Below are 25808 nucleotides of genomic sequence, written 5' to 3'. Positions count from 1 at the left end.
CAGGCTGGTCCCGAACTCCTGACCTCAAGTGATCTGCCCACCTCAGCCTCCCAGAGCTCTGGGATTACATTCATGAGCCACTGCATCCAGCTGAATGTGTAGAATTTAGAGAAGTTCAACTGACTATCTACCTTACTAGTCTATCAAAGGATGCTATATAGAAAAACTTAAGTTCCATAGGAAAATGAACCCTAAATTCAGCATATGTGTTGTATATTGAATTCCCTCTTCAATACTCTCAGTTTCTTTTAAACTAATTTTTAGGATATTCTGTTTTTTAAGGAATTAAAGAAATAATTATTAAGGTACTTAATATTTAAATATTTAACATTTAGAAACAATAATTTAATAGTAAACTACTGATTGAATAATTTAGTGGAATTTATTTTAAAGTTTGAGGAATATAAAATATTGCTGTTAGGCAGGGTGCAGTGGCTCACGCCTATAAACCCCAGTACATTGGGAAGTTGAGGCCAGACTTGAGTCCGGGAGTTTGAGACCAGCCTGGACAACATGGTGAAAACTCATCTCTACAAAAAATAGTTCAGCCACTGTGGAAAGCAGTTTGGAGATTTCTCAAAGAACTTAAAACAGAGCTACCATTTGACACAGCAGTCCCATTACTGAGTATATATCCAAAAGAAAATAAATCACTCTATCAAAAGACACATGTACTCATATGTTCATTGCAGCATTATTCACAATAGCAAAGGCATGGAATCAATCTAAGTGCTCATCAATGGTGGATTGGATAAAGAAAACGTGTTACATATATACCACGGATTACTATACAGTCATGAGAAAGAATTCATGTCCTTCACAGCAACATGAATGCAGCTGGAGGTCATTACTCCAGGTGAATTAGTGAAGGAGCAGAAAACGATATACTGCAAGTTCTTACTTACAAGTGTAAGCTAAACATTGGGTACCCTGGGCATAAAGATGACAGCAATAGACACTGGGGACTAAGAGAGTCAGGAATAAAGGAAGGGGGCAAAGGTTGAAAAACTAATTGTTGGATACTATGCTCACTACCTGAGTGATGGGATTATTCCTATCTCAAACCTCAGCATCAGGCAATATACTAATGTAACAAACCTGCAAATGTATCCCCTGAATCTAAAATAAAATTTGAATTTGTAAAAAATGAAATAAAGATTCAATTTACCCAAAATATCATATTAGCAATGTAATAAGAATTATTACCATTTAATATATTAATACTAAAACACAAATATAAAATATTCATTCATTTTATCAGTCATTCAATAAACATATATTGAATATTATATTCTAGGCACTTGGGATACGACAGTGAACAAAGAGATAAAAAGTTTCACTGAGTTTACACCCTAGCAAGAGGAGACAGACAGCAGAGAATGCATCAACAAACATATAAGTGTATAGAAGTGATAAATCATATGAAGAGCAATAAAGCAGAAAATGGTTATAGAGAGTTATGGAGAAGTACTATTTTATGTCGGAGGGACAAGGACATGTATTTGAATAGAGACCTGAATGAAATGCACCCTAATGTTCACTGGGGGAAGTCATTTCAAGCAGAAGGAATACTGGGTGAAACAGACTTGAGTGGAGAAAATATTTGTCATGTCCAGGAACAGGAACATTTCTGACATGGTTTATTATGAGTTAAAGAGAGAAAGATCACTAGGATTAAGAGTGGGGTATGGTGTATTTGGGCTAGAGTGATGACTTCGAGCTTTATTCTGAGTGAGCCCCTGGAGGGTTTAGAACATGTGTGACATGATCTCACTTAAGCTTAAAAGGATCACTCTGCGTACTGTAGGTTGGGGGCTGTGGTAGGTGGACAGGCAATTTTAGAAGTAGGAAGACCAGTTAGAAGAGTATTTCCACAATTGTTGGGGAGAACATCTTGGGGTGGGACAGGGTATTAGTCGTGTTGTTTATAACACATGGTTTTATTCTGGATATATTTTAAATAGATCTCTGATGTATTAGAAGTAGACAGTGACAGAAAAAGTTAAGGACCAGTCACAGGTTTTTGTCTTCAGTAACTGAAGGCTAGGAGGTGTCATTCTAAGATGAAGAAAACTAGGGAATATATGGTGTAGAGGAGGAGCTCAAAGGTAGTGTTTTAGTCATGTCGAGTTTCAGTTGCCTGTGAACCAGTTAGAGATATTGACTAGGTGGTGGATTCCTACATCAAGCTGGTTTCCACTCTGATTCCAGTAGTCAGGATGCAGTTTGGTAAAGAGAGTTATCTCTATTGTTCACATATCACACATTTCCTAACCAAAGTAAATACATGTACGTATTCCATCTCTGAGTTTTCTATGACATCTGGAAGAGCTAATAGACCTTCTATTTATGCTTCTCTGTTGTTTATCTTATTGTAATTAATTACGATTAGCCTAAGCTCCTGAACATAGTAACAATAGCACTAACCATGACCATCAATTGACTTTTTTACTCTGTGCCAAACACTCTTCTACGTATTTTATAAAATTACAGTCCTTGCCAAATGCATATTTTATTTCAAATGCACCAAATGCATAGCTGAGGCTTTAAAATGTCAAATAATTTGCTCATGGTTACATGGGTGATAGGTTTAAATAATTATAAATTCTATGTTCTTAAAGAGCATTTGTAATCATACTATAGATTTTGACACAAATCGTTTCTCCCTTTATGTAAATTTTCCCCTCCAATAAACACAGTAAAGCAATATAGTAAGAGAAGCCGTTTTATTCAAACAAAGTAACTTAAAAAACCTTAGTGATTTCTACCACCAGAAAAGTATTTCTCTGCTTTTTGTTGTTGTTGTTGTTGTTATTTTTGGATTTTTGTTTGTTTGTTTTTGGTCTCACTCTTCCTAAGTGGACATCGCTGTATCGAAATATGAATAGCACTCTCCTGCTCTGATCTAAGACATTCTGGCTTTCACAGACTCCCCCATCCTGTATGTAATACTTATCATTGTGCCCCTATTCCTAAACATTCTAATACTTTTATATTCAGGTTTTTGACCATTCAGCAATACTCTTCCATTAAAGTATTGCTTTGGAGGGTTTAAAATCTCTTGACAATTCTGGCTGCCATTCCAGGAAGTTGGCTGTGAGAGATGGGGCTGGTTTTTAAGAGGGTATGAAGCTATGATACTGCATGTGAGCAAAAATTGCAACTGGTTGCTTTTGTTTACTGTTTATAACTTTGGACAGTTGCAATTTAATTGCAAATAAGGATATTAGCTAGTAATTAGGTGAAATTCCTTGTATTCATTTCAAAGGGAAAAAAAAAAGAGAGCTTGCATCATGTTTTGGGCACTATTTTAGCCAATCTGTTCTATCACACCTCTGGGTTTCCATAAAGATGGAACTTAAACTCCACCAGTGAGTAGGGAACTCATCCAGGAGCTGTGTCAAATACTTTGAATTTACTGATCCACTTTTAATCTAAAGTCACATTCACCTGGCTCTAAACTTTGACTATATAATCTCAATTTAGACTTCTGCCATTAGCCCCTTTAAATCTATTGCTCATATGTATTCTACCATCATCATGCTTTGTGATCAGGCAGGCCTATGTTGAGTTTCAGAGGCGTTATTTACTTTCTGTGTAATGATGGAAAAAGTTAGATAATCCTTTGTTTCCCAGATTGTGTTTGTTTGTTTGTTTGTTTTTTAATAAAACCGAGTTTGTTTTTTTTTAAATCAAATACGATTGTATATGTGTAATCTCTTTTATACATATGTTTTCACTCATAAACACAGTCTCCTTTAAATGACAACTACTCTGCAAAGTTATTGGGAATGTAGCAAAATTAAAGTACAAGAAACACATGCCATAGAAGCTGTAAAATAGTAGATGTTCAATAAACATTATTAAATTTTAATATGTAAATTAAATGCATATTAATTTATAATTCTGACAGAAAAATGTGTTCTGTTACAATGATTCAAAAGATAATTTTTCAAAAAATTTATCATTTTTTCCAGTACATTGGGATAAAAACCCACTTTATGCAACTGTACCCTTTAATTCATTTTTCCTAAAGAAAAGTACAAAAGACTAGACTAAAATTGAGATAAGCATTTAAAGGAAAAAATCCTTTGACTCAGAGTCCAAAACAAGCTGTAAATGGTTCATTTTTCCAAAAGAATTAGTTTTTATACATAATATAAAGAATTTTACACTATAAACAAAGACTGCTGTACATGTACTTAAATTAGAATTCTAATATCAGCTTTTCCTCTAATTCTTCTGGAGCACAAAGCATATTTGCATGTCAGAAATCTAATAATTTCAAAGGACAGACTGTCTTAGAATAAGCTTTTACCCTTAAGATACCTGGAAAGATAGTACTCATTCTTTCCCTTGGCTCAAAGTCCAATATATCAGTAAGTTTTAATTTAATTTACAAAACTCTGCCATATTAACATGAAGAGCACACTATGCTTAATGTTTAAGCGTTAAAAAGATAGCTTTTGACATGTATATATGAGCAGGTAGATTGAATCAAATATGAGTGTATGTGTGTAATTTCTTTTATATATATGTTTTCACTCATAAACACAGTCTCTTTTAAATATTTTCTATATTAGAGAAACCTTTGCATTTGAAACCACAAAGATTTTGTTATACTAAAAATAGCTATTAGAATACAGTATTTATTCATTAAAATGTGAGTAATTTATCCATATGTGGGGGATCCACATGCTTCAAAAAACTATAAAAGCAAAAACTTTAAAGGAGAATTTTCAATGATGATGAACACTTTAAACAAAGTATCATTATGGAATTGTCTGATTACTTCTCCAACTGTCCAACAAGGAACTAAACGACTTTAAGAAAACCGAAATGTTTTCCATGTAGTCAACTTTCTGTAAAGTGTCAATGACAAGTGGTGTAATAGGACATAAAATTTGGGTTGTTTTGTCAGCTTTGACTGTTCTTATACCTTTTAACAATTCTCCTAACGGCTCCATTGATCTCTGTGTTTGTTTGACAGGCACTGTCACAAGTGACTCTCCTTCTGAGAGTTTGCTTCATTATCCTGACCTTGACTTCCATTGGATTTCTTCTGGATCAAAGGCAAGAAGTGAAATTCTTGCATTGTTTTTACTTTTACTCAATTCAATAATTTTCCACAGAGTAGTAAAATAAAAAGTATATTCTGTAACTTTATAGTGTAGTTTAAAAAATAAATATAAAACTTTGATATTTGACTTTTCATTATTTTAGAGAAGTTAACTATATCAGTTATCCTAACTACTCATTTTTTAAATGAATGAAGTATGAAGACATTAAATCAGTGAAAAGAGTCTCACTTACTTTAAATCCTAGAAATTTAGTTGCCTAATATTTTATTTATTAGCTGAAAATAAACTTCATAACTCATCAATGCTCAAACTAAGCATTATGTTGATAAAGAACAGATTTTCCCGGGCTGGACGCAGTGACTCACGCCTGTAATCCTAGCACTTTTGGAGGCCGAGGCGGGCGGATCACGAGGTCATGAAATCGAGACCATCCTGGCTAACAGGGTGAAACCCCGTCTCTACTAAAAAATAAAAAAAATAAAAAATAAAAATAAAAAAAAAAAAAAAGAAAGAAAAAATTAGCTGGGTGTGGTGGCGGGCGCCTGTAGTCCCAGCTACTAGGGAAGCTGAGGCAGGAGAATGGCATGAACCTGGGAGGCGGAGCTTCCAGTGATCTGTGAGCCCAGATGGCGCCACTGCACTGCAGCCTGGGCGGCAAAGCAAGACTCCGTCTCAAAAAAGAAAAAAGAACAGATTTTCCCTAAAAGGATGAGTGTTCTTTCTTAGTTTACTCACTATTTTCAAATAGTTTCGGGGGATATGCTTTTCAAATATATTTAAATACTAGATATTTCTTGAGAATGAAAAGTTTATCTCTATATTAATTATAACATGTAAACATACAAAGAGCATATTTAAAGCTAATGCATGTAATGACATTTTATTTCAGACCCAAGGCAGCTTTTATGGAAACTCTCCGTTGCTTGATGTTCCTAATGCTGTACAGATTTGGTCACCTGAAGCCTGTAGTCCCTTCCTTGTCATCTGCTTTTGAGGTAAGACATTTGTTTTAGGTAGCCGCAGGACAGCATATACCTACCGCACATTTAATTTATTCATTCAATGATGTTTTCTCTACTTCATTTCTGACCAGTACTTGTGGGAAATCTTGACCTTTTTTCTTCTTACTTACCAGTACTTGCTAGTTGTGTCATCTGAGCTAGTTAATATTGATGAGCCGGTTTTTTGCCCCTAAAGTTGGATTGATACCATTAACCGAGAGTTGTTGGACACATTACATTACACAACCTTTATAAAGAAATCAGACCACGTAATAGGTTTTCAAGAAGTAGAAGAATTGATTTTACAAGAATTTTTTGGCAGAAACTCTGCCATTTGAGATTTTTAAAAAACTTTTAAAGTGAAAATCGTGAACAAGTTTCCTTGTCAGTTACCTGTAAAAAGTAATCATTCTATGGAAATAAAGTCACTGAAGTCAATGAGATTTTTCTACAAGTGAAAAATATGATCTTCTGGTATGGTTAATTCTTATCTTTCAAGAACTGTATTGAACTTTTGGGTGTATATTTATTGTTTAGAATCTAGGCAGCTGTTAAAGACATTTATTTTCTCATCACTAGTGCATTAATAGACAGTGTATTAAGTTTTCAATTAAGGGTTATATTGTTTAACTTTGGTGCCAAGACACCTGCCAACATCACCAGAATGTGCAATGTGTAACCTTATTTAAGCATGAAGCATAAATACTAATATCCCCTGCTTTTAGCATCAGTGAAAAACCCAATATATACACTTTCATTATTTAGTATTGATTATAAATTGAAACAACTCCTTTGGAAGTAATTTGGTGATATCTATCAAAATTGCAAATAAACATACCCTTTAACCCAGCATTTCACTTCTAGGAATTTATGCTACTGAAATGATATGCTCACACACATGCGAATTGGTGTATATGCAATATTATTCATTGTAGCATTATTTGTTATGACATAAGATTAGCAACAATTTAATGGCCATGAATAGAGGACTAGTTAAAAATTATTATTCATTAATAAAGTAGTAAAATATGTATCAATAATAAAACAGGAAACCCTTTAGTACCAATAAGGAGCAATCTTAACAATAAAACATGATACAGGATTCCATGTGAAGTATCCTGCCTTACAATGTACATAAGTATAAAAACAGGGAGAGGGAGACATAGGTATATAAACGTATAAATGTATTTTATTGTATGTATGTAAATATATCTAGGAAGATAAACAAAACCTAACATGTTGCTTGTGGGAAGAAAAGTTGAATTTTGTGGTTAGAAGAAAGGGAGAAGCAGAAGATTCTTTACTAATATTCTTTGATACCTTTAAAACTTCTAAATTTCTAAACCATAGGGGTATATATACACATACATATAATGTGAATTTAAACCATGAAGCATACTGTCTTAATATCAGGATCTTGGATATCATCTAATATAATATATTCTGCATTACAGTTGATTTAATGTGTGTGTTTATTTCATCTCTTCAAATTACAACCTAAAAGCAAAATAATCGTAAATTATACATATTTAATGAAATTCAGAAATACACATGCTGAAAAAAAAATCATGAAATCAAAGAAAATGGCAGTTTAACACCCTAGATGAGGGCACATTCTAATTTAAAGCATGAAAGACAATAATTTCATTTAATGAGAGTCCTCTTAGGTTTATGGTGATAGTTTATCTGACACACTCCAGAAGCAAATAGAGAACATAGGTTCCTGAAATTAGCCAATGTTGTAAACATGTGGGAATGTGTGCTTACGAAAACATGCCGCATTTGCTATTCTTTGATGATGAGATGGTGGAGGGCAATGTAGTATGCATGCCCAGCTTTTAACCATGATGAACTCTAGTGATAAGATGATGTCAGTTATTTAGTTAATAGATGAAGGTGAATGGTAAGGACTTGAACTTTGAAGCCATATTGCCTGAATTTGATTCTTGGCTTAAGAACTAAGTAGCTGTGTGTTCTTTGACAATTACTTCACCACTTAACTATTCTTAGTCTTGCTTTCCTCATCTGTAAAAGGAGGAAGTATAACATCCATCTAAATAGGATTTTGAGGATTAAGTAAGAGAATATGTGTAAGGAATTTAGTGCAGTGATTAACACGTAGTAAGTGCTCCACAAAAGTTAGGCACTGTTATTATTGTTATTTTATATTAATTTAAGGATCATTTGAAATAATTCTTTGGCCTTGGCCTGCCTTGAGGTCTACAAGTCAAGTTTGGAGACAGCTAGAATGAGAAGTGGGGAAGAACAACAATTTTGAAGGAAATGTCAGAGCTATGAATTCTTAGTCTGACACTTACTGTCTGTGACTTTGGACTCTGTGCCTCAGGTTGTTCAACTGTAAAATAGGTTTAATAAGAGCTAACATACATTGAGCTCTTACTATGTCCTAAATGCCTTACTAGTATTATTCCATTCAGTATTCATATCAAACCTATGATGTAGTTACTTCCATTATCTTCATAATGAGAATATTGAGGGGTGTACACAACTAGTCTAAATGCACGTAACTATTAAGTGAATAAGTCAGGGAACAAACTCAGGAAGTCTGACACTATAACTCTTAATGATCAAGGTACATTTCATCCATGTAATGATAACAATACTCGTCTACCTCAAGGGTGATAGCAAAATATAGCAAAAGTAGTTTGGAAAATGTGAAGAGCTATAATAAAATGTCTTATCAATTTAACTGCAAACGAGTTTTGAAGAGACAAGTGGTTTGAATAATTTACCTCTGAATTATCTTTGGTTTATGATTCAGGGAAAACAGGACCTCATGGAAAAATCTTTCAGAGTGCTTAGCTACTCTCCATAAACTACTTCTGTCCATCTGGGCACATGCATGGCCAGTTCTTCAAGAGTAGATGTTGCCTGTGATTTGCCACTAGAATTTTTCTTTAAGGTGATGTTAAAATAGTATTTAATTCACATGATTTGGTGGAAAAATGAAGTGCCACAAAGGAGAGAACATAGGAAGAAATTGATAAATTACAGTTATCATTGTTCATATTACCATATTAGAGTATTATTATTATTAAACTAAGCCATTAATGATTAAACTTGAGCAAGTCTTCTCTGTCAAGAGGTCAAGTGAGATGGCAGCGTAAGACTGGATAAATATTTTGCTAGCGACCTTTCTTTTTTAATCTGGGAAGTAGCCTTTTCTTTCCACTTCTTTTTAAAGCTAAACATTGTAAAAATTACAACCAGTTACCAATTCTTATATTATTAATTATGAATTTCAAGTCTGTATTTTCTTCACATTTGTATCCCTTAAAACTTTATGTAACTCTTTGCCATTTATCAGAGTTTTAATAAAAGTGTTCTTTTATTAAATCCCCTTTCTCCTATAATATAAATCAATGTTGTATATATTGGTGACATCAGCTTATAGCCCTGTGACTCTTCTCTATCTAGAAGGCTGGCTAGAGTTTTTCTGTTGTATTATTTTATTATATAAGTCAAACTCAGTAAGTCTGCATGGTAATAGTCTTCCTACATTATTTGGGAGTCATATGCCTATCAAATTTATAGTTATCCTCTTTCTGGCAAAGTTATTAATCTGTTTTGCATAAACAAATAAACTGTTCAATGCAGAGAAAACAGATTATAAGAAGATATAACCACACTTCATTAGTGGTTATGTTGATGTGTTGTTACCTAAATGGTTTTATTCTTTCTCTCATTTTTTAAAATTTGGTGATGAATGTATTCTTTAATGAGCATAGATGCCCTTTAATCTAAAATCTCAAAACCTTTTTTTTTCAACTAAGTTTACATGTTGAGAGTTTTGTGATAGGTACTGAGAGGAAATATTTGACAGATATGGCTGCATGACCCTAGAGTTGTCACAGTTTCAAAGACACCATCGTGCTGGTGACAGTGACAGTGAGCAGCCCACTGTGGAAAGAAGCTGCTTCTAAGCTGTGTTGCCAGTGTCCTATGACTCCTATTCATATAAGGCATCACTTAGTAGCAAATGATTTCCAGAAACCACGATTCTTTAAAAATGCCAATATTCTAGCTGTAGCTGGCTGGCATCACGAAGGTGACGAAGACATGGAAATTACTTTGCCTGTTTATTTCTACTTTATTTATAATTTACCAGGTTTTTTCTTCTTATTTTCTTGAGGATCATAACCTGATTTTATCTGCATATGTTCTCAGGTGTGGGCATGAGGGCAGGCATACACACTTTTTATTAATCTCAAAACTGCCTACCTTAAGAAATGACCATATCCTGGCAGTTATTATAGCTTTTGTATCCAGATGACCCTTAAACAACATGGGCTTGAATGCACAGGTCCATCTATATGTGGATTTTTTTTCAGTAAATATTACACTAAGTGTGCCTGTCTCTCTGGCCTCCTCTTCCACCTCGTCCACCTCCTCCACTTATTCCAACCTCTGCCACTCCTGAGATAGCAAGGCCAAAGCCGCCTCTTCCTCCTCCTTCTCAGACTACTTAACATGAAGAAGATGAGAAAAAAATACCTTTATGATGACCTACTTCAACTTAATAAAAAATTTTCTTCCTTATTATTTTATTAGCATTTTCGTTTCTTTAGCTTACTTCATTGTAAGAATACAGCGTATCATACATAAAACATACAGAATATGTGTTAATCATCTGTTCATGTTAGCACCAAGGCTTCTGGTCAACAGTAGGCAATTAATAGCTACATTTTCGGGGGAGGTGAAAGTTATAGGCGAATTTTTGACAGCACAGGGGGTTGGCCCCACTAACCTCCGAGTTGTTCAAGGGTCAAGTGTACATATTGCTAACAATGTAATACTTCCTTTGAAGCTTATAGTTATTTTAATATTGTTATCAGTCATTTCAACCAGATTTTTGAGTACCTCTGTCTGCTTTCATTTCTCTTCTGCATAATGAGAATAATAATAGTAGCACCTACTTTGGCGGGTGGACGTGTAGATTAAATAAGATTATACATACAAAAAGTACTTATTATAATGTCTGTAAATGTGCAGTATGTTGTGCCTACTCCACCAAAAGCTTCAGTTAACTAATATTACCACTTCTATGATTACTACTGAGAATATATTAAAAGCACAGGCTGTAGGGCACCTGTGATGATTCTTAGTAAGGAACACATTAGTATAAGTTCTCCTTGTCCCAGTTAGTTTCTCTGAGTATTAAAAATGTCTTTGGAACATGAATTTATAGTATTTTTCTATAATTCAAATACACTATCATATGGAAAGGTTTCAGGATTTTTTGTAATTTATGATTTCATATATCACAAATTAATCATGATTGCAGTGATCATGTAACATACAATAAAACATTTTATTTAGAACTTGTTTGGCAAATGTGGATTACTCAACCCAGCTTAGTGAGAAATGAACAGAGGTAGGAGTTTAGTTGTTGACTGTATTTTAGGATAAATAAAACGATGGCTCTAAGACAAAGCACGTAACTTTGTTTCTAACTGAGTCATATGAAAGATTATCTTTGTTCATTGGACTCACGTTTAAGAACTGCTTGCAAAAAATTTTACTTCTACAAAAAAAAAATACATGATATATATGTAGGTTGCTTGGATTCTTCTCAATGTTTATATTTAAGGTATTTCATTTTTAAAACTGTAAATATGTGTCTTTTAAATGAAATGTTTTCACTACAGTAATAGAAAACCACACGTTGGAAATGCCCAAAGCATACATTTAAAATGTCATCAAGTTCTGAGTAAAAATTAAAGTAAATATGAGTAAAAATAATAAATCTAATTAATTTCTTTCTTTTTTCTTTTCTTTCTTTCTTTTTTTTTTTTTTTTTTTTTTTTTTTTTTTGAGACGGGGTCTTGCTCTGTCACCCAGGCTGGAGTGCAGTGGCCCGATTTCGGCTCACTGCAAGTTCTGCCTCCCGGGTTCACACCATTCTCCTGCCTCAGCCTCCCGAGTAGCTGGGACTACAGGCGCCCGCCACCTCGCCCGGCTAGTTTTTTGTATTTTTTAGTAGAGACGGGGTTTCACCATGTTAGCCAGGATGGTCTTGATCTCCTGACCTCGTGATCCACCCGTCTCGCCCTCCCAAAGTGCTGGGATTACAGGCTTGAGCCACAGCGCCCGGCCAATTTTTTGTATTTTTTAATAGATATGGGGTTTCACTGTGTTAGCCAGGATGGTCTCGATCTCCTGACCTAGTGATCCGCCCGCCTTGGCCTCCCAAGGTGCGGAGATTAAATCTAATTAATTTCTAAAACTCCATATCTGAAAATAAAATCCTTATAAAAATGGCATTGAATAGGATCATCGGTAATATGGGGATATTTATATTAATGCCATTGTTAAAATCACTTCTATCATTTCCATCCCAATCACTGTTTTATTTTTAAAATGTTATATTTAGGTCATCATCCGCAATACTTCAAAGAATAAAACCAAAGAAAGCAAAATTAAGACAGGTAGAACAGACCTAAAACTTAGAGAGGCGCTTCCTTCTCCTTCTCTTGGCTGATGTTGGGTGCCAAAGAGTTACCATGAAGACATGCTCTGGGAGTTTCTGTCAATGTCAGAGAGTACGGGAATTTGAGTTATCTAGGAGTAGGTTTGCATTGTTTTCTTCTCAGTGGTTCAGAAGTCCCTGCTAAGCTCAGGAGAGTAGAAGTTTAAGGTCTTTTTATCTTGGGGAGGGACTGAGTTTGGAGTGCAGAAAATCCCACATGCATCTAAGGAGGGAATCCCTGGAGGGATTCTTACCCTCCTAGGTCACCGTTCTGACTGAAATCATGTGGAGTACCACCATTAACTAGAACGTATCTCCCCCTTTAGGAAACACCCTACTTGTCTTCCAACTCTGGAATCTAATTACTATGCCTTCTTATTAGTTGTCCTTTCCACATTATTATCTTGTCTGGGCAGCTCTTTTGAAAAAGCATTAACTCAAGGTTAACAATTTGCTACCTCAGCCATTTTATGTGCAGAAGAAACCAACACTCACAACAGCAACCTTAAGACTCTTCAATATTTATTGACTTATTCAATAAATATTAAATGTGCACTGACAATATCTGCTATGTAGCTGTTACATACCAAACTTCAGAAGAACACATTGTGGTTATTTCAACCTAAATAGAATGCTGAATTAAATGTTTATTGACTTCAAATTGCAAGGGATGCATATTCAGATGTCTCTTTATACCCAGTTAATATGTCAACATATATGTATCAGAAAATGAAGGAAGATTCACCAGTTCTTAGCAAGGGGCATACTTTCATGGGTTCTTCCTTTTCCTGTCCTGCTTTCTTTCTCTTCCTTTTTTTCTTTGGTATGTATGTATGTGTTTATTTATTTGGTAAAATTCAGGCTTCCTTGGCGTTTATCGGGTTTTGCATGACTGAAGACTGCATCTGCAAGGCTTCTTGAAGACTAGGCTCAGGAACTCTATATACTTCCTGCCACATTCCATTGGTCAAACAAATCATCAGACCAGCCAAAAATCAGAGGGTGGAGAAATAAACTCTTTTGATTAGAAGAGCAGTAAGATCCATTGCAAAAGGGCACACATAAATGTATGGCCTTTTATTCGTCTACCACACTGAGGTTACATATATTTACTTGGGTTCATCCCACAGTGGTGATTAGTGTGTTGGCATCACAGAATGGTTGTCTGAAGTCATCTTAAACGAGTCATTTAAACTGTTTATCTGGCTACAAGATGAATGTAAGGAATAGACTGTCCTCAAAAATGTTTCATGATATGTATGCTAGTCTGCTATATACATACTTTTGGGTTCAAAGTGAAAAACACACACACGCACACACACAAATATTCGTAGTATAGAGCAATTTTGACTCATCTATTTCAGTATTATTCAAATGCGTATTTTTTTCTTTTTTTTCTCTGAGATGGAGTCTCGCTCCTTTTGCCCAGACTGGAATGCAATGGCGCAATCTCGGCTCACTGCAAGCTCCTGCTCCCAGGTTTAGGCGATTCTCCTGCCTCAGCCTCCTGAGTAGCTGGGATTACAGGTGCCTACCACCACACTCGGCTAATTTTTTTTTTTTTTTTTATACTTTTAGTAGAGAGGGGATTTTGCCATGTTGGCCAGGTTGGTCTCGAACTCCTGACCTCAGGTGATCTGCCTGTTTTGGCCTCCGAAAGTGCTGGGATTATAGGCATGAGCCACCATGCCTGGGCCCTAATATTTTTATAAAGTGTACAAAGTTTGCATTTAAAAGTAGTAGCTATATTAGTTTTATTTAACATTTTTATCACATAAATTTTTTCGTATAGCATTTGAGAGATATTAAGTTAGATACATCTTTATAAAAGATAAAATAAACACTATTCTAAATAAAATTATATAATACCAGTAAAGTATTAATAACACTGTGTTATCTGCCATCTGTGTGATAACACTCATATTTCCACAGATAGAACAATTATTTTGTACTTTGTTTTTATCATTTCCATGATTTTAAAAAAACTGTAATTTATCAGATTTTCTGTAAGATATCATTAAGCAATATATGATTTCATTTTTTAAAATTTGTGAGTACAATAAAATGACATCATATATATGGTTTCTTATACTATATATTTATGGTTTCTTATACTATATATAGTTTCCTATGTTATATAAAATTTCTGCAGAAATGTTTTTTATTTTTAAAATGTATTCTTTTTGTTGCCTGTACTTGTATCCATTTCTATTCCTGTAAACTGGTTCACTGTTGACTATATGTATCTATCTATTCTCTAGTATTTGTTTCTAGGTTTTTCTATTGCAATGCTGCAATAAAAATTCATGTACACATCTTCTAGTGCACATTGCATATTTGTAGAGTTTCTCTAGTTTATACACTAGATGGGAATTGCTGGATTGTAGCAAATGTGCTTGTTTAAATTCTTTCCATGATGCCAAGTTGTTTTCCATTTGATTATAAAATGTGCCACTATCAGAGTGTATCTTTCCTCACCGAAGTTGTAATTGCCAGATTTCTAACCTATTGTCCATTTGGGAAATTAAGTAGTATCTCATTGTATTCCTAATTACTATTTTCTGTTTACTGTTGAAGTGGATCATTATTTTATGTTTAAAGGAATTTGTGTTTCCTTTTCTGTGATTTGTACCTTTTACCCATTCTATTCAGTTGTTTCCTTTTTCTTGATTTTTAGAAATTCTATGTATGATGGTAATATCAGTCCTTTGTCATTTATGTTTATTCAAAGTATCTTCTCCCATGTTGTAGTTTGTCTCATCACCCCGGGGCTGAACGCAAATAGATTTTATTTCCATAGAGCAATTCCATATAATACAATACTCCCCTTTATGTATGAAGATGGTACTATTATACCATTCATTGTTATTAATTCAGATAGATATCAGTTTTTTCCATATAGTGCTGATATGTCCAGCTATAATTCCTCCTCTAACAACCAGTTTACATTTATACAACTCCTGGGCAGGGTTATGAATACAGACTATAATTATGCAAAAATACTAAGCTAATATATAATTTGAATTAATTCCATGATTTTGGTTTCTTTTTTTTTTTTTTCTTTTTTTTTTGAGGCGGAGTCTCGCTCGGTTGCCCAGGCTGGAGTGCAATGGCATGATCTCAGCTCAAGGCAATCTCCACCTCCCGGGTTCACGCCATTCTCCTGCCTCACCCTCCCAAGTAGCTGGGACTACAGGCACCCACCACCACGCCCGGCTAATTTTTTTGTATTTTTAGTAGAGACGGGTTTTCACCGTGTTAGCCAGGATGGTCTGGATCTCCTGACCTCGTGATCCGTCCATCTCGGCCTCACATAGTGCTGGGATTACAGGCGTGAGCCACTGCACCCAGTCAATCTTGGCTTCTTTAGCAAGATTTACTATTTTAATTTTAAGTGCACAGATGATGATTTTTCTCTATTCATGTATAGGGGAAGATACACTTAAAATTAATCCCAAATTCACCCTACATTATATCAAAATTTCTGAATCATTGGAAAATCTATGTCCATGGTACTATGTTAGTGAGTACAGTAATCTTCTCTTCAATAGGCCAAATATTCATCATTTTACCTGTTCATCAGCCATGTATAAGTCAATATAATCCACTTCATCCTAGCATAGTCCCAGATTGTATACCTTTTATATTCCATAAACTAACATATTTGAAAATTACCTTTATGTAATGTATGAGAATATATTTTATAGGACATAACATATTTTTATTTTTAGAAAAATTTCAAAATTCAGGGAATAGCATAAAACATGTAAACACTGGGGTTATTAGCAGATCCCCTTTGATATTTTTGTGTTAATATAATAAAGCTTTGCAATTATTCTTCTTCCTTTACTTCTAACTCAATTTGAGTATCCCACCACTTAAAAAAATTGTTTTATTTCACTTACCACCCTTATAAATATTTTTAGACTATAAGGGTATAATCTTTCTCAAGATGTATCATTCCATCACATGCAATATTAACAAATGTTTACTGTTCTAGGTCCTATGAAGGGAGCGATATATAGATATATAATTCATGATGTACGTCTATCTCTCATGTACACATTGTTTACTATTCTGTAATAGTACACAGAAAATAACTGAAGGACTGAGTTGTGGGGCTAGCTAAGTTGAAGGTGAAAATAAGCCATTTGGGGTGATTTATTGGTGGTCTCCCTTAAAAAAAAAATTGTCCTCTTCCTGTATTCCTTCTAAAAATGGTCACTTTTTCTTTCCATGAACAACAAAATACTTGTAAGTAAAATTAAGCAATATTAGAACATAGTATTGCTTTTCTGCTTTATAAAAGGAGAAAGACTAGTTTTCACACAGTAAATTGCAAACTATCACATGAAATTTTCCAAAATGTATCGGCTTTGTATGGGGTATTAAGATATTGAATCTACACCTAAGAGAATAATACATGATACTTTTCTATGCATCATCTTTATTAAGGCAATTAAAAATTAAAAGACATAAATATAGCTTATATTCTTACTCACTGTCCCTTCTCCTATATGCTCTTAATTTTAAAGTACCAACACAAACATCCAACAAGTGCAGTTGCTTTTGCAAATAATACTTTATGTTCAAGTAGATGTCATTTTCTACTATTTGTTCACTGTCAGTTTAATGCATATTAATATTACGTATATTTTGAGCAACACTAATTCTATATATTTCTGATTCACATATACTGTAATCATCAGAACATAGGTGTTTTCAGAAAAATTTCACGTCCAAAAATATACTGAGTTTTTAAAAAAATATTTTAAATACATTTCTTTTTTCTTTCAGTTTAGTTGTTTTGTTTCATTTAGTCTTGCTTTTGTGCTTGTTTTACTTTTGTTTGAAAACAGGAAGAGATTCCCTGCCAAGAGTAGATCAACTAAGAGCAAACATGTTGAATTTAGTTTAACATCACAAGCCCTGGAATTTTGAGTGAGTTATAACATGAATACAATCCCCATTAATTAGATTGTTTGGATAAAAATAGAGATTTGAGAATGTTAGAAATCCAGCTTTCTGCATGGCTTGTTCTTCACCACGGAACTAGTTTCCACCCTGTTGACACATCTCTACATTTTTCATGGCTGTCCTATTATTACCTGACTTATTCGTGGGTGTAATCTACCAACGTCAGCGTGGTGAATTACGAGCAGAAGCTTAAAGTAAACATCATTTACTCCTAAGAAATTATTTCCATATCACCCTTGGTTTTCTGCTTGGCATTTAAAAAAGAACCCTGCCCCCTTCCCACCTTTTTAAAAATAATCACCTGTCCTACATTTGAAATAACAAAGGGCCTGCATTTCACCTCCTCTCGTCTGAGTGTGCCGTGCGCGGTGCTATGATTTATGACCTGCGCATCCGACACTCCCCATGCACTAACAAGATGGCCGCTGCGTTTGAAATATATGCCTCAGATGAAAGTAAACACAACCTGATGATAGTCATGTCAGCACACAAGCAATTAAACACACAGACGTTCTAATTTTTAGCGTTTGTTTTTGTATTGTCATTAATAATAGCGAAAACAGGTGGAGATCTATAAGTGGACAGATTTCGGATACTAGACAACGGCTCTAAAGGGAATCCTGTCGCTAAGAAAAAGGCGCATGGATATTTGGCAGACCGTCAACATGGTTTCCACTAGTACATGACAGGGACTCATTACGGGCTTGCTGTTGCCTGTAAGCTGGTTTCCCTACCATCAACTGCAAGGCCAGAATGCCTGGTTCCAGATGCTCCCGCCAATTGACCGTAAAATTGCCACGCATTTCTGGCCAAGCCTGAGATTTTAAAAGCACTTCCCCCTCCCCTCAACACCCAAACCCCCAATTCCCTCTGAAAAGCTGCTCATTATTCTTCCTTTGCCCCCTCATCTAAGAAAGAAAAAAAAAAAAAAAAAAAAAGAAAGAAAAAAGAAAAAAAAAAAAACTTACTTCTGGAATCAATTAGAAATGTCTGCCCTTGATGAGGTTTGCACGTGAGTTTGGAGTTGTGAGACTGTGATAGTGGCAGCCAACAGCTGCAGTTTCAGGTGGTAAAATCTGAGAAGGAATTTTCCAGGGTTTATTTACCATCATAAAAATTTTTTAAATAGGCAAGACGTGCAGGGAGACCGTCTTATATGCCTTTGAAAGTGAAGTTAAATTTGGATTATGTATTTATTTTATCCACAGTGAACAAACTGAAGATCTATGATGGGACGATCTTTCGATTTCCCTTAATAGTCTGTGTGAAATGGTTCTAAATACTGGAAATAGAGGTCCTCTTGCTAAAGGTTAATGGTAAAAGAGCATTTGTTATTTCTTCTGTCATATTAACTGTTTGACAAGTAAAGAGTCAAGGTTAATAGAAATCAAACCCATTTTCTGAAGATAATGTGAATTAACAAACTATTTATTTGCAGATACTAATTTAAACGCTATCTGGGCTTTATTATGTCAATATGACCCAACTCTTATTTACTGTATGACAGTACATATTCCACATGATTCATAATCCATAGTACTGTTCATCTTTGTATTTTAACACTTTCTCAGTGATTCATTTAAACACATTTAAAAATAATCTGCATAACATGTTTGCCTAATTTTTTTATCTCTAGCTTTATACTTACCTAAGATATTTTTTAAAAAGAATTGCATTTGATGAGCTGCTATAAATGTATTTTTATTTATGTGTCTGCTTAAAATGTAGTAGCTACTATTGCATGAAAATGTCATTATTTTCCTAAAGCCAAACTGAAAAGCATGGTAACAACTCAGCTATCTGGATTATCACCTGGCATTTCCAAGCATTTAGACTTTTCTTACAAGATACGATGTACATTATATGCACATGATATCCTTCCTAGATGTCTGCTTTTTTCTTCTGCTGGCTAAAAATCTGAGGCAATTTTATATGCACGCGTTTTTATTACTAATCACTCATGCCTTTAAGAAATGCTATCAAATTATCTTCACCCCTGAGAATCACTGTTAAATACAGAGGTTGAGTTTCCTGAACTACCTCTTACTTCTATAATCAAACTGGAATTTTAAGTATATGTTATATCTCTTTCAAGTCTTGTAATTTCTTCTTACATAATGGTGGAGAGGTCAGTAGGGAAGATTTTGTTTTTGCTCCTCTGATATTATCTACATAGTTAAAGACAGTAGAGATAAGTTTAAATTTGCATTTTCATGAGGACCGTTTCTCATTATGCAGACATTTGCCCATGATTTGTTTGGTTTCTAGAATGAAGATCACTACCTGCTATAACTAAGTGAATTCAACCTTATTATCAACTGTACCTAAACTATACTACAATTTTATTATAGCTATCTAATAACTTTTACGTAGCCTGGAAAAATTAGCTGCTTAGAATACCTACTATCTCATGCATGCCACAATGAGCTAAATTTTGTTAAAAGGCATTTTTTTGCCTAATAATGTGCTGGGCAGAGTAGCACATACTAACAACAACAAGAGCAAGGAGAAATAACACTGAACAATGTTTAATTACTATTTCTCCAAAATAATGCCTCATTTATTCTTCTCAATGTCCTCCATATGCTGAGCACATTATTGGTAAGCCAAACTTCCTTTTATTGAGATAAAATAATGAAACTATACACAGCCTTTAACAATATTCTGGAATTTACTTCCCTGTGATCATATTGTCACAGAAAGGAAAAGTTGACTAATTTGTTCATTCCTTTCCTCTGAGGTAAAATACCCCTCATGCCATTCCTAAATACGTTCAGATCTAAGAACAAAATCCAGCTCTTTTTTGTTGAACCCATGAACAGTTGAAACACTCTCACTTGGGAGAAAACAGAAATCTACTCTCTCTGACTCTCAATATGTGTTTTCTTCCTAGGTATCAGGTGTGACTGTAAGCTCTCTAAATATGAGAGAAAAGCAGCTAGCTAACAGAGAATTACTGCTTAAAACTCTTACCCACCTCTAATAACTTTGCTGTTGAAGTGGCATCATCTTCTCTACATGCTTACATACTCCAAGGATGGATACAGATTAAAAGCTAATGTGGATTTTAATACAATTTTTGCTTTTATGTTAACTGATTTTATATTTGCTGAATATTTACCAAAACTCAATATTTATAAATAATTTTATTTGATTTAGTGTACAGCACAAGAAGGTATAATAATATCCTCCCTGCATGGTGTTTGTCTATGACACTATCTGACATTGGATTGGTCTATTTGAACAAGTATTTAATTTACTGTGATGAAATGGAGAAAAACCTGGACCCAGTTTCCAGAAACAGTTATTATAAATTAGCATTGTGAGGAAAGCCACTTAATTCTTAGTTTCACCATTTGTGAAATCAAGAGAATAATCAGTGTTTAATATTTCATATTAGATGTGTGATACAAAAAATTAAGTAAATAGTTATCATTTGTTCACATTTCATATGGTTTGGCTGTGTCCCCACCCAAATCTCATCCTGAATTTTAGTTCCCATAATCCCCCCATGTCATAGGAGGGACCCAATAAGAGGTAATCGAATAATTGGGGGAGGTTACTCCCATCTTGTTCTCGTGATAGTGAGTTCTCACCCGACCTTATGTTTTAAAAGGTGCTTTCCCCACTTCACCCGACACTCATTCTTTCTTTTGCCACCCTGTGAAGAGGTGTCTTCTGCTATGATTGTAAGTTTCCTGAGGCCTCCACTGCCATGCAGAACTGTGAGTCAATTAAACCTCTTTTCTTTAGAAATTACCCAGTCTCGAGTATTTCTTCATAGCCGCATGAGAATGGGCTAATACACCATTCGTATATTACTTCACTGAGAAGAATAGGATTTCTAGGAACCTGTGAGAAATGAGGGTAGAAGTTAGCTCTGTCAGATTTTTTTGGTATATGGTGTTTGAGAACATAAAAACAAAATGGAGAGAATAGTGATTCTAATTCTACTTTGCAAGATTTTAACTGTGTCTCCATGTAATCACCACCATGCCCTTTCAACCTATAAAGTCAATCTATAAAAATGAATAATCAAAGTAGACAAAAAACATTTTGCTTGCTATAAATCTGGAAAGGATGGCGCTTACAGTGGTTCCAGGTAAGTTAAAATGAACTCAGATCGTCAGAGGGGAGCCAGGGACAAATTTATTATTGGAAGAAAGTTGGATATTGAAATATCAAAGCCAATATCTTTGATGTAAATGACAACAGGTGTTAAAGAAGGTTTTCTGAGAGTCCTTGTGCCAAGAACTGATGATAGGCCTGTATATAAAACATTTAGCAAGATGATTATTGTCCATGTGCCTCTAGTAAAGGCTTCCAAAGGTATATATTCCTTCCATGTTGTACTCATAAAGTGTTACTTATAAATCATTGAGGTGTCACTCATAGAAAGAAGTCACAATGTGAATCACATTAGTGGTTTATAATAAGCATGTGGAAGTGTTTAATCAAAATGCATTAGGCAGCTAATTTAGAAGAACTTTGAGGTTCTATTTTCCACTTTTTTATTAGTGACACTATGTAGAAATCACGGTGCAATATTTTTTTCAGTGTGCTAAATATTCTTCATATGATTGCTGAAGGCTATGGATAATTTTTGCATGTGATTTTCATTTACTGTTAAACCAACCAAAATAATGGACTTATTTCAACCTGCAGTGGAACATTTAGCTACAGCTTATTCCATTATTCCATAGGAAAACCTTCACGTGAAAAACAGAGTGATGCTATAGTCATATTTAACTCTAGTAAAAACAGCCTTAAAAAAGTAGATCCTCTGACCGTACAGATACACGAGTGTTACAAAGCAGAAATGGAAAGAAATTAGCCAAAGCTATAGCAGAAAAATATAAATTTGAGAAGAAGTGTTGCTGAGTAATTATAATGGATATCCCAAGCCATTTAATTTTACTTAAGATTTTCAAATTTGTGTTACTGTCTTCATACAGCTTTCTTTCACTTGATCCTGAAGTCATTTTTTTCTGGCAATAGCATTTTTCTGGCTTCTTTTTTCCTATTGATGTCTGAACAGTTTCATGTATCATTCAATGCAATTTCACTTGCTTATCTCTGGCCAGGATCATTTTAAGTAGAATGTGGTTGACTTTAGCACTATATTGATGTATGTTGATGGGGGTTTCTCCCAAGACAAAGGATACAGATGAATGAGTTCAGGTGTCCTTTGGAGTTGGAGTTGAGTCATTAGGATATGGACTTTTGGGAGAACACGAGTCTGTGCTAAACTATTCCTTTTGGATTACATGTCAATGGGGATTCTCTGTTCTTCCCATCTCTAATATAATATTACCATTAATACAAAAGGGCAATACCATCATGATAAACATCAAAGGCACCGTGGAAGATCAAAAGTCACAGAGAGTAACAGTTAACTTCAGGAAAATGTCTTTGAGATCAAGAGCTGAGTAAACTGTATTTAGTAAGAGTAAAGGCAAGCAAAGTTATAAGCAGTTGCTTTTGACATAAAGATAAGGTTCATCTCCCATCAATATCCTCCATCTTGTGTCAAGGTGATGGTGATACTGTATTTAATAAAGTATTTATACACACTGCATTTAATTTAGTTTCTTATCAGTCAACAGGTTCCAGACTGAAACAAACTCAGGAATCATAAGCTAAATACAGCACTTGGTTGTACTTTGCTTGATCTGCACAGAGCTATTTATTTTTAAATTAAAATTTTATAGTTTGCCAATGTTTCTTAATCAGGAGATTTTAAGAACTTAGATAGTGGTTTCTCTTGAAAAATTCAAAGATCTGGCCACACTGAGCCCACATTTCCTTGGGACATCAATGAGTTGGGACTGAGGATGTTTTTGAGTCATGAATTGTCTTCTAGGATAGATTTTAATTATTTTAGGCTATAAGACATCAAGTAGGCTAGACATATAGAGGAGACAGATAAGATTACAAATCCCTGTGGCTTTCGGACATAGAAGTAAATAACGAACTTTCTATCATGGATTAAAGAATCATGTTTAAACATTAGATGAAAATAAATGGAGCTCTTGTCAGCTTTCATCAGTTGTGCTATTTTACAAGTGGGAGAAACCTACTTATCTAGTTTGGCATTTACAATTTACAAATGTGCTCTGTCTTTAAGAGGTTAAGTTTCCTGACCAGTTACATGGTTAGTGAAGAGCCAGGAAATGGATTCAGGCCCTTTAATCTATGTATGAATATATGGTTGTATGTGCATACAATTGGACCGGAATTATACACAAAAAGAGGGTAACATTGGAATCCTCTGGGGAGAAGAATTGCAATACAGGAAAATGGATAGAGAAGAGAACTTTTCACAGAGTCATTTAAAATGTTATTCATCTTAATGTAGTACCTACATTCACCTTAAAGTATTACCTACTTATATTCAAATGGATATAGAAAAGAACTTTTCACAGAATCACTTAAAGTTTGATTCACCTTAATGTCGTATCTATTTAAAAAAGAGCGTATATTTACACTCCAAAGAGTCATTTTTCCATGAATGGGAAATAAGTATAATACATAAAATATAAATTTAGATATACAAAATAGTTACTTAAAACACGATTAATTTAAACAAGTGGATCTAATTTTAAAATCATCATAATAATAAGATACAGTTCAATTCAGACAACTTTTTTTTTTTTTTTTTGCTTATATTCAGCACTAAAATAAATGTTTTCCAAAGCCATATATTGCTTAGGGTTCAAGTTGATTTTTGGATTTAGCTCTTGAATAACTTTTAAAATTAACATCTTGATTAAAATAAAAAGGTTGGATATTTCTGAGTATAACTTTTTTATTGTATTTTTTTTTTTTTACTTTTGTAAGATTTGTGATAGAAAAATAAGGAGGCTTGAAGTATAAAGAAGGGTGACAATACAGTGTTCCTTTTACATAGTATTATTTAAGAAAGATAAGTGAGGCCAGGCGCAGTGGCTCATGCCTGTAATCCCAGCACTTTGGGAGGCCGAGGTGGGCAGATCACGAGATCGGGAGCTCGAGACCAGCCTGGCTAACACGGTGAAACCCCATCACTACTAAAAATACAAAAAAATAGCCGGGCATGGTAGCACATGACTGTAATCCCAGCTACTCTGGGGGCTGAGGCAGGAGAATCGCTTGAATCCAGGAGGAGGAGGTTGCAGTGAGCCGAGATCGCGCCACTGCACTCCATTCTGGGCGACAGAGTGAGACTGTCTCAAAAAAAAAAAAAAAAAAAGAAAGAAAGATAAGTGAAAATAAATATCAATTGAAAACACCCTAATGAAAAAGGATTAAATAATGGCCTGTTTCACAATTAAATCCTAAGCACAAAACACTTGAAACACTATAATGTTTAAATGTTGGAAATAGGTGTTATGAAAAAACGAATCTACAAAGCCCAAGTTATTTACTAAATAAAGTACTCGGGACCTAGACCAAATAATGCTGTTACCTCTTTCCCAATGGAATTTGAGTGATTACATCTGTCTTAGCAAAAGTGGTTTGGTTTATCTTAATGTAGAGTCCATGTAATGCTTATATTACATTGTTTACATTGCTGATTGAAAGTTAATATACTGTATATACAGTTTGAGATGCCTGTTTCCAGTTTGAAAAGCATAGCTTTTATATGGCAAAAATACTATCATTTGGTTTCAAAACTTATCTGAATTTAACACAATTTTTGGCTATACCAACAAAGTGGGAATCAGTGTTTTCTTGATATTAACAACAAAATGTACTTCAATGAATATCTCTTTGCTTTAAAAGGAAAATGTTCAGCTATATTGACCAATAATTGTACTAACACTTTTAATAAGGGTTAATATATTGGACTTAAAACATTGATGTTTAATTTCCCTCACTCGAATTAATAGATCCACCCATTACTCACATACTCAAAAAAATATTAAGTACCAATTTTGTGAGGGAATTGTTATCATAGTAATTAGGAACAGAGGGTCAGGACTCATACAAATTGAGGTCCTGGCTTTGATATTTATCAGATGTGTGAATACAGATAAGTAAGTTATCAAGCTGTCTGCAGATAATAATATTGACCCTTTAGGATTGTTGCAGCAATTAAATGAAATTCTGTGTATAAAGAGCTCAGGGTACACGGCAAATATTTTAAAATTGCTAACAACAACATCATCAGTACCAAGTATCAAGACAGATATTGGGGAGAATGTAGCAAATTAGACATTTTCCCAGTCTTTAAGAATCTGGAGGATCAAGTAAAATAGTAATTACACTAGAGCTTGA

General features: G+C 34.3%; 1 protein-coding gene across 1 annotated transcript in view; it reads left to right on the top strand.

Moving 5' to 3' along the window:
* Positions 1–25808, top strand: part of AGMO (alkylglycerol monooxygenase) — a 372156-nt gene that overhangs the window by 194329 nt on the left and 152019 nt on the right. The window contains exons 11-12 of the mRNA XM_010370787.2: positions 4991–5073; positions 5971–6076. Of these exons, the coding sequence (XP_010369089.2) occupies positions 4991–5073; positions 5971–6076 (189 nt within the window). The remainder of the gene's footprint in view (positions 1–4990; positions 5074–5970; positions 6077–25808) is intronic.

The sequence above is a fragment of the Rhinopithecus roxellana genome, chromosome 6 (assembly GCF_007565055.1).
Source record: "Rhinopithecus roxellana isolate Shanxi Qingling chromosome 6, ASM756505v1, whole genome shotgun sequence".
NCBI lineage: Eukaryota > Metazoa > Chordata > Mammalia > Primates > Cercopithecidae > Rhinopithecus > Rhinopithecus roxellana.
The sequence above is the reverse complement of the archived record's forward strand: the minus strand, read 5'-3'. Positions and strand labels throughout refer to the sequence as shown.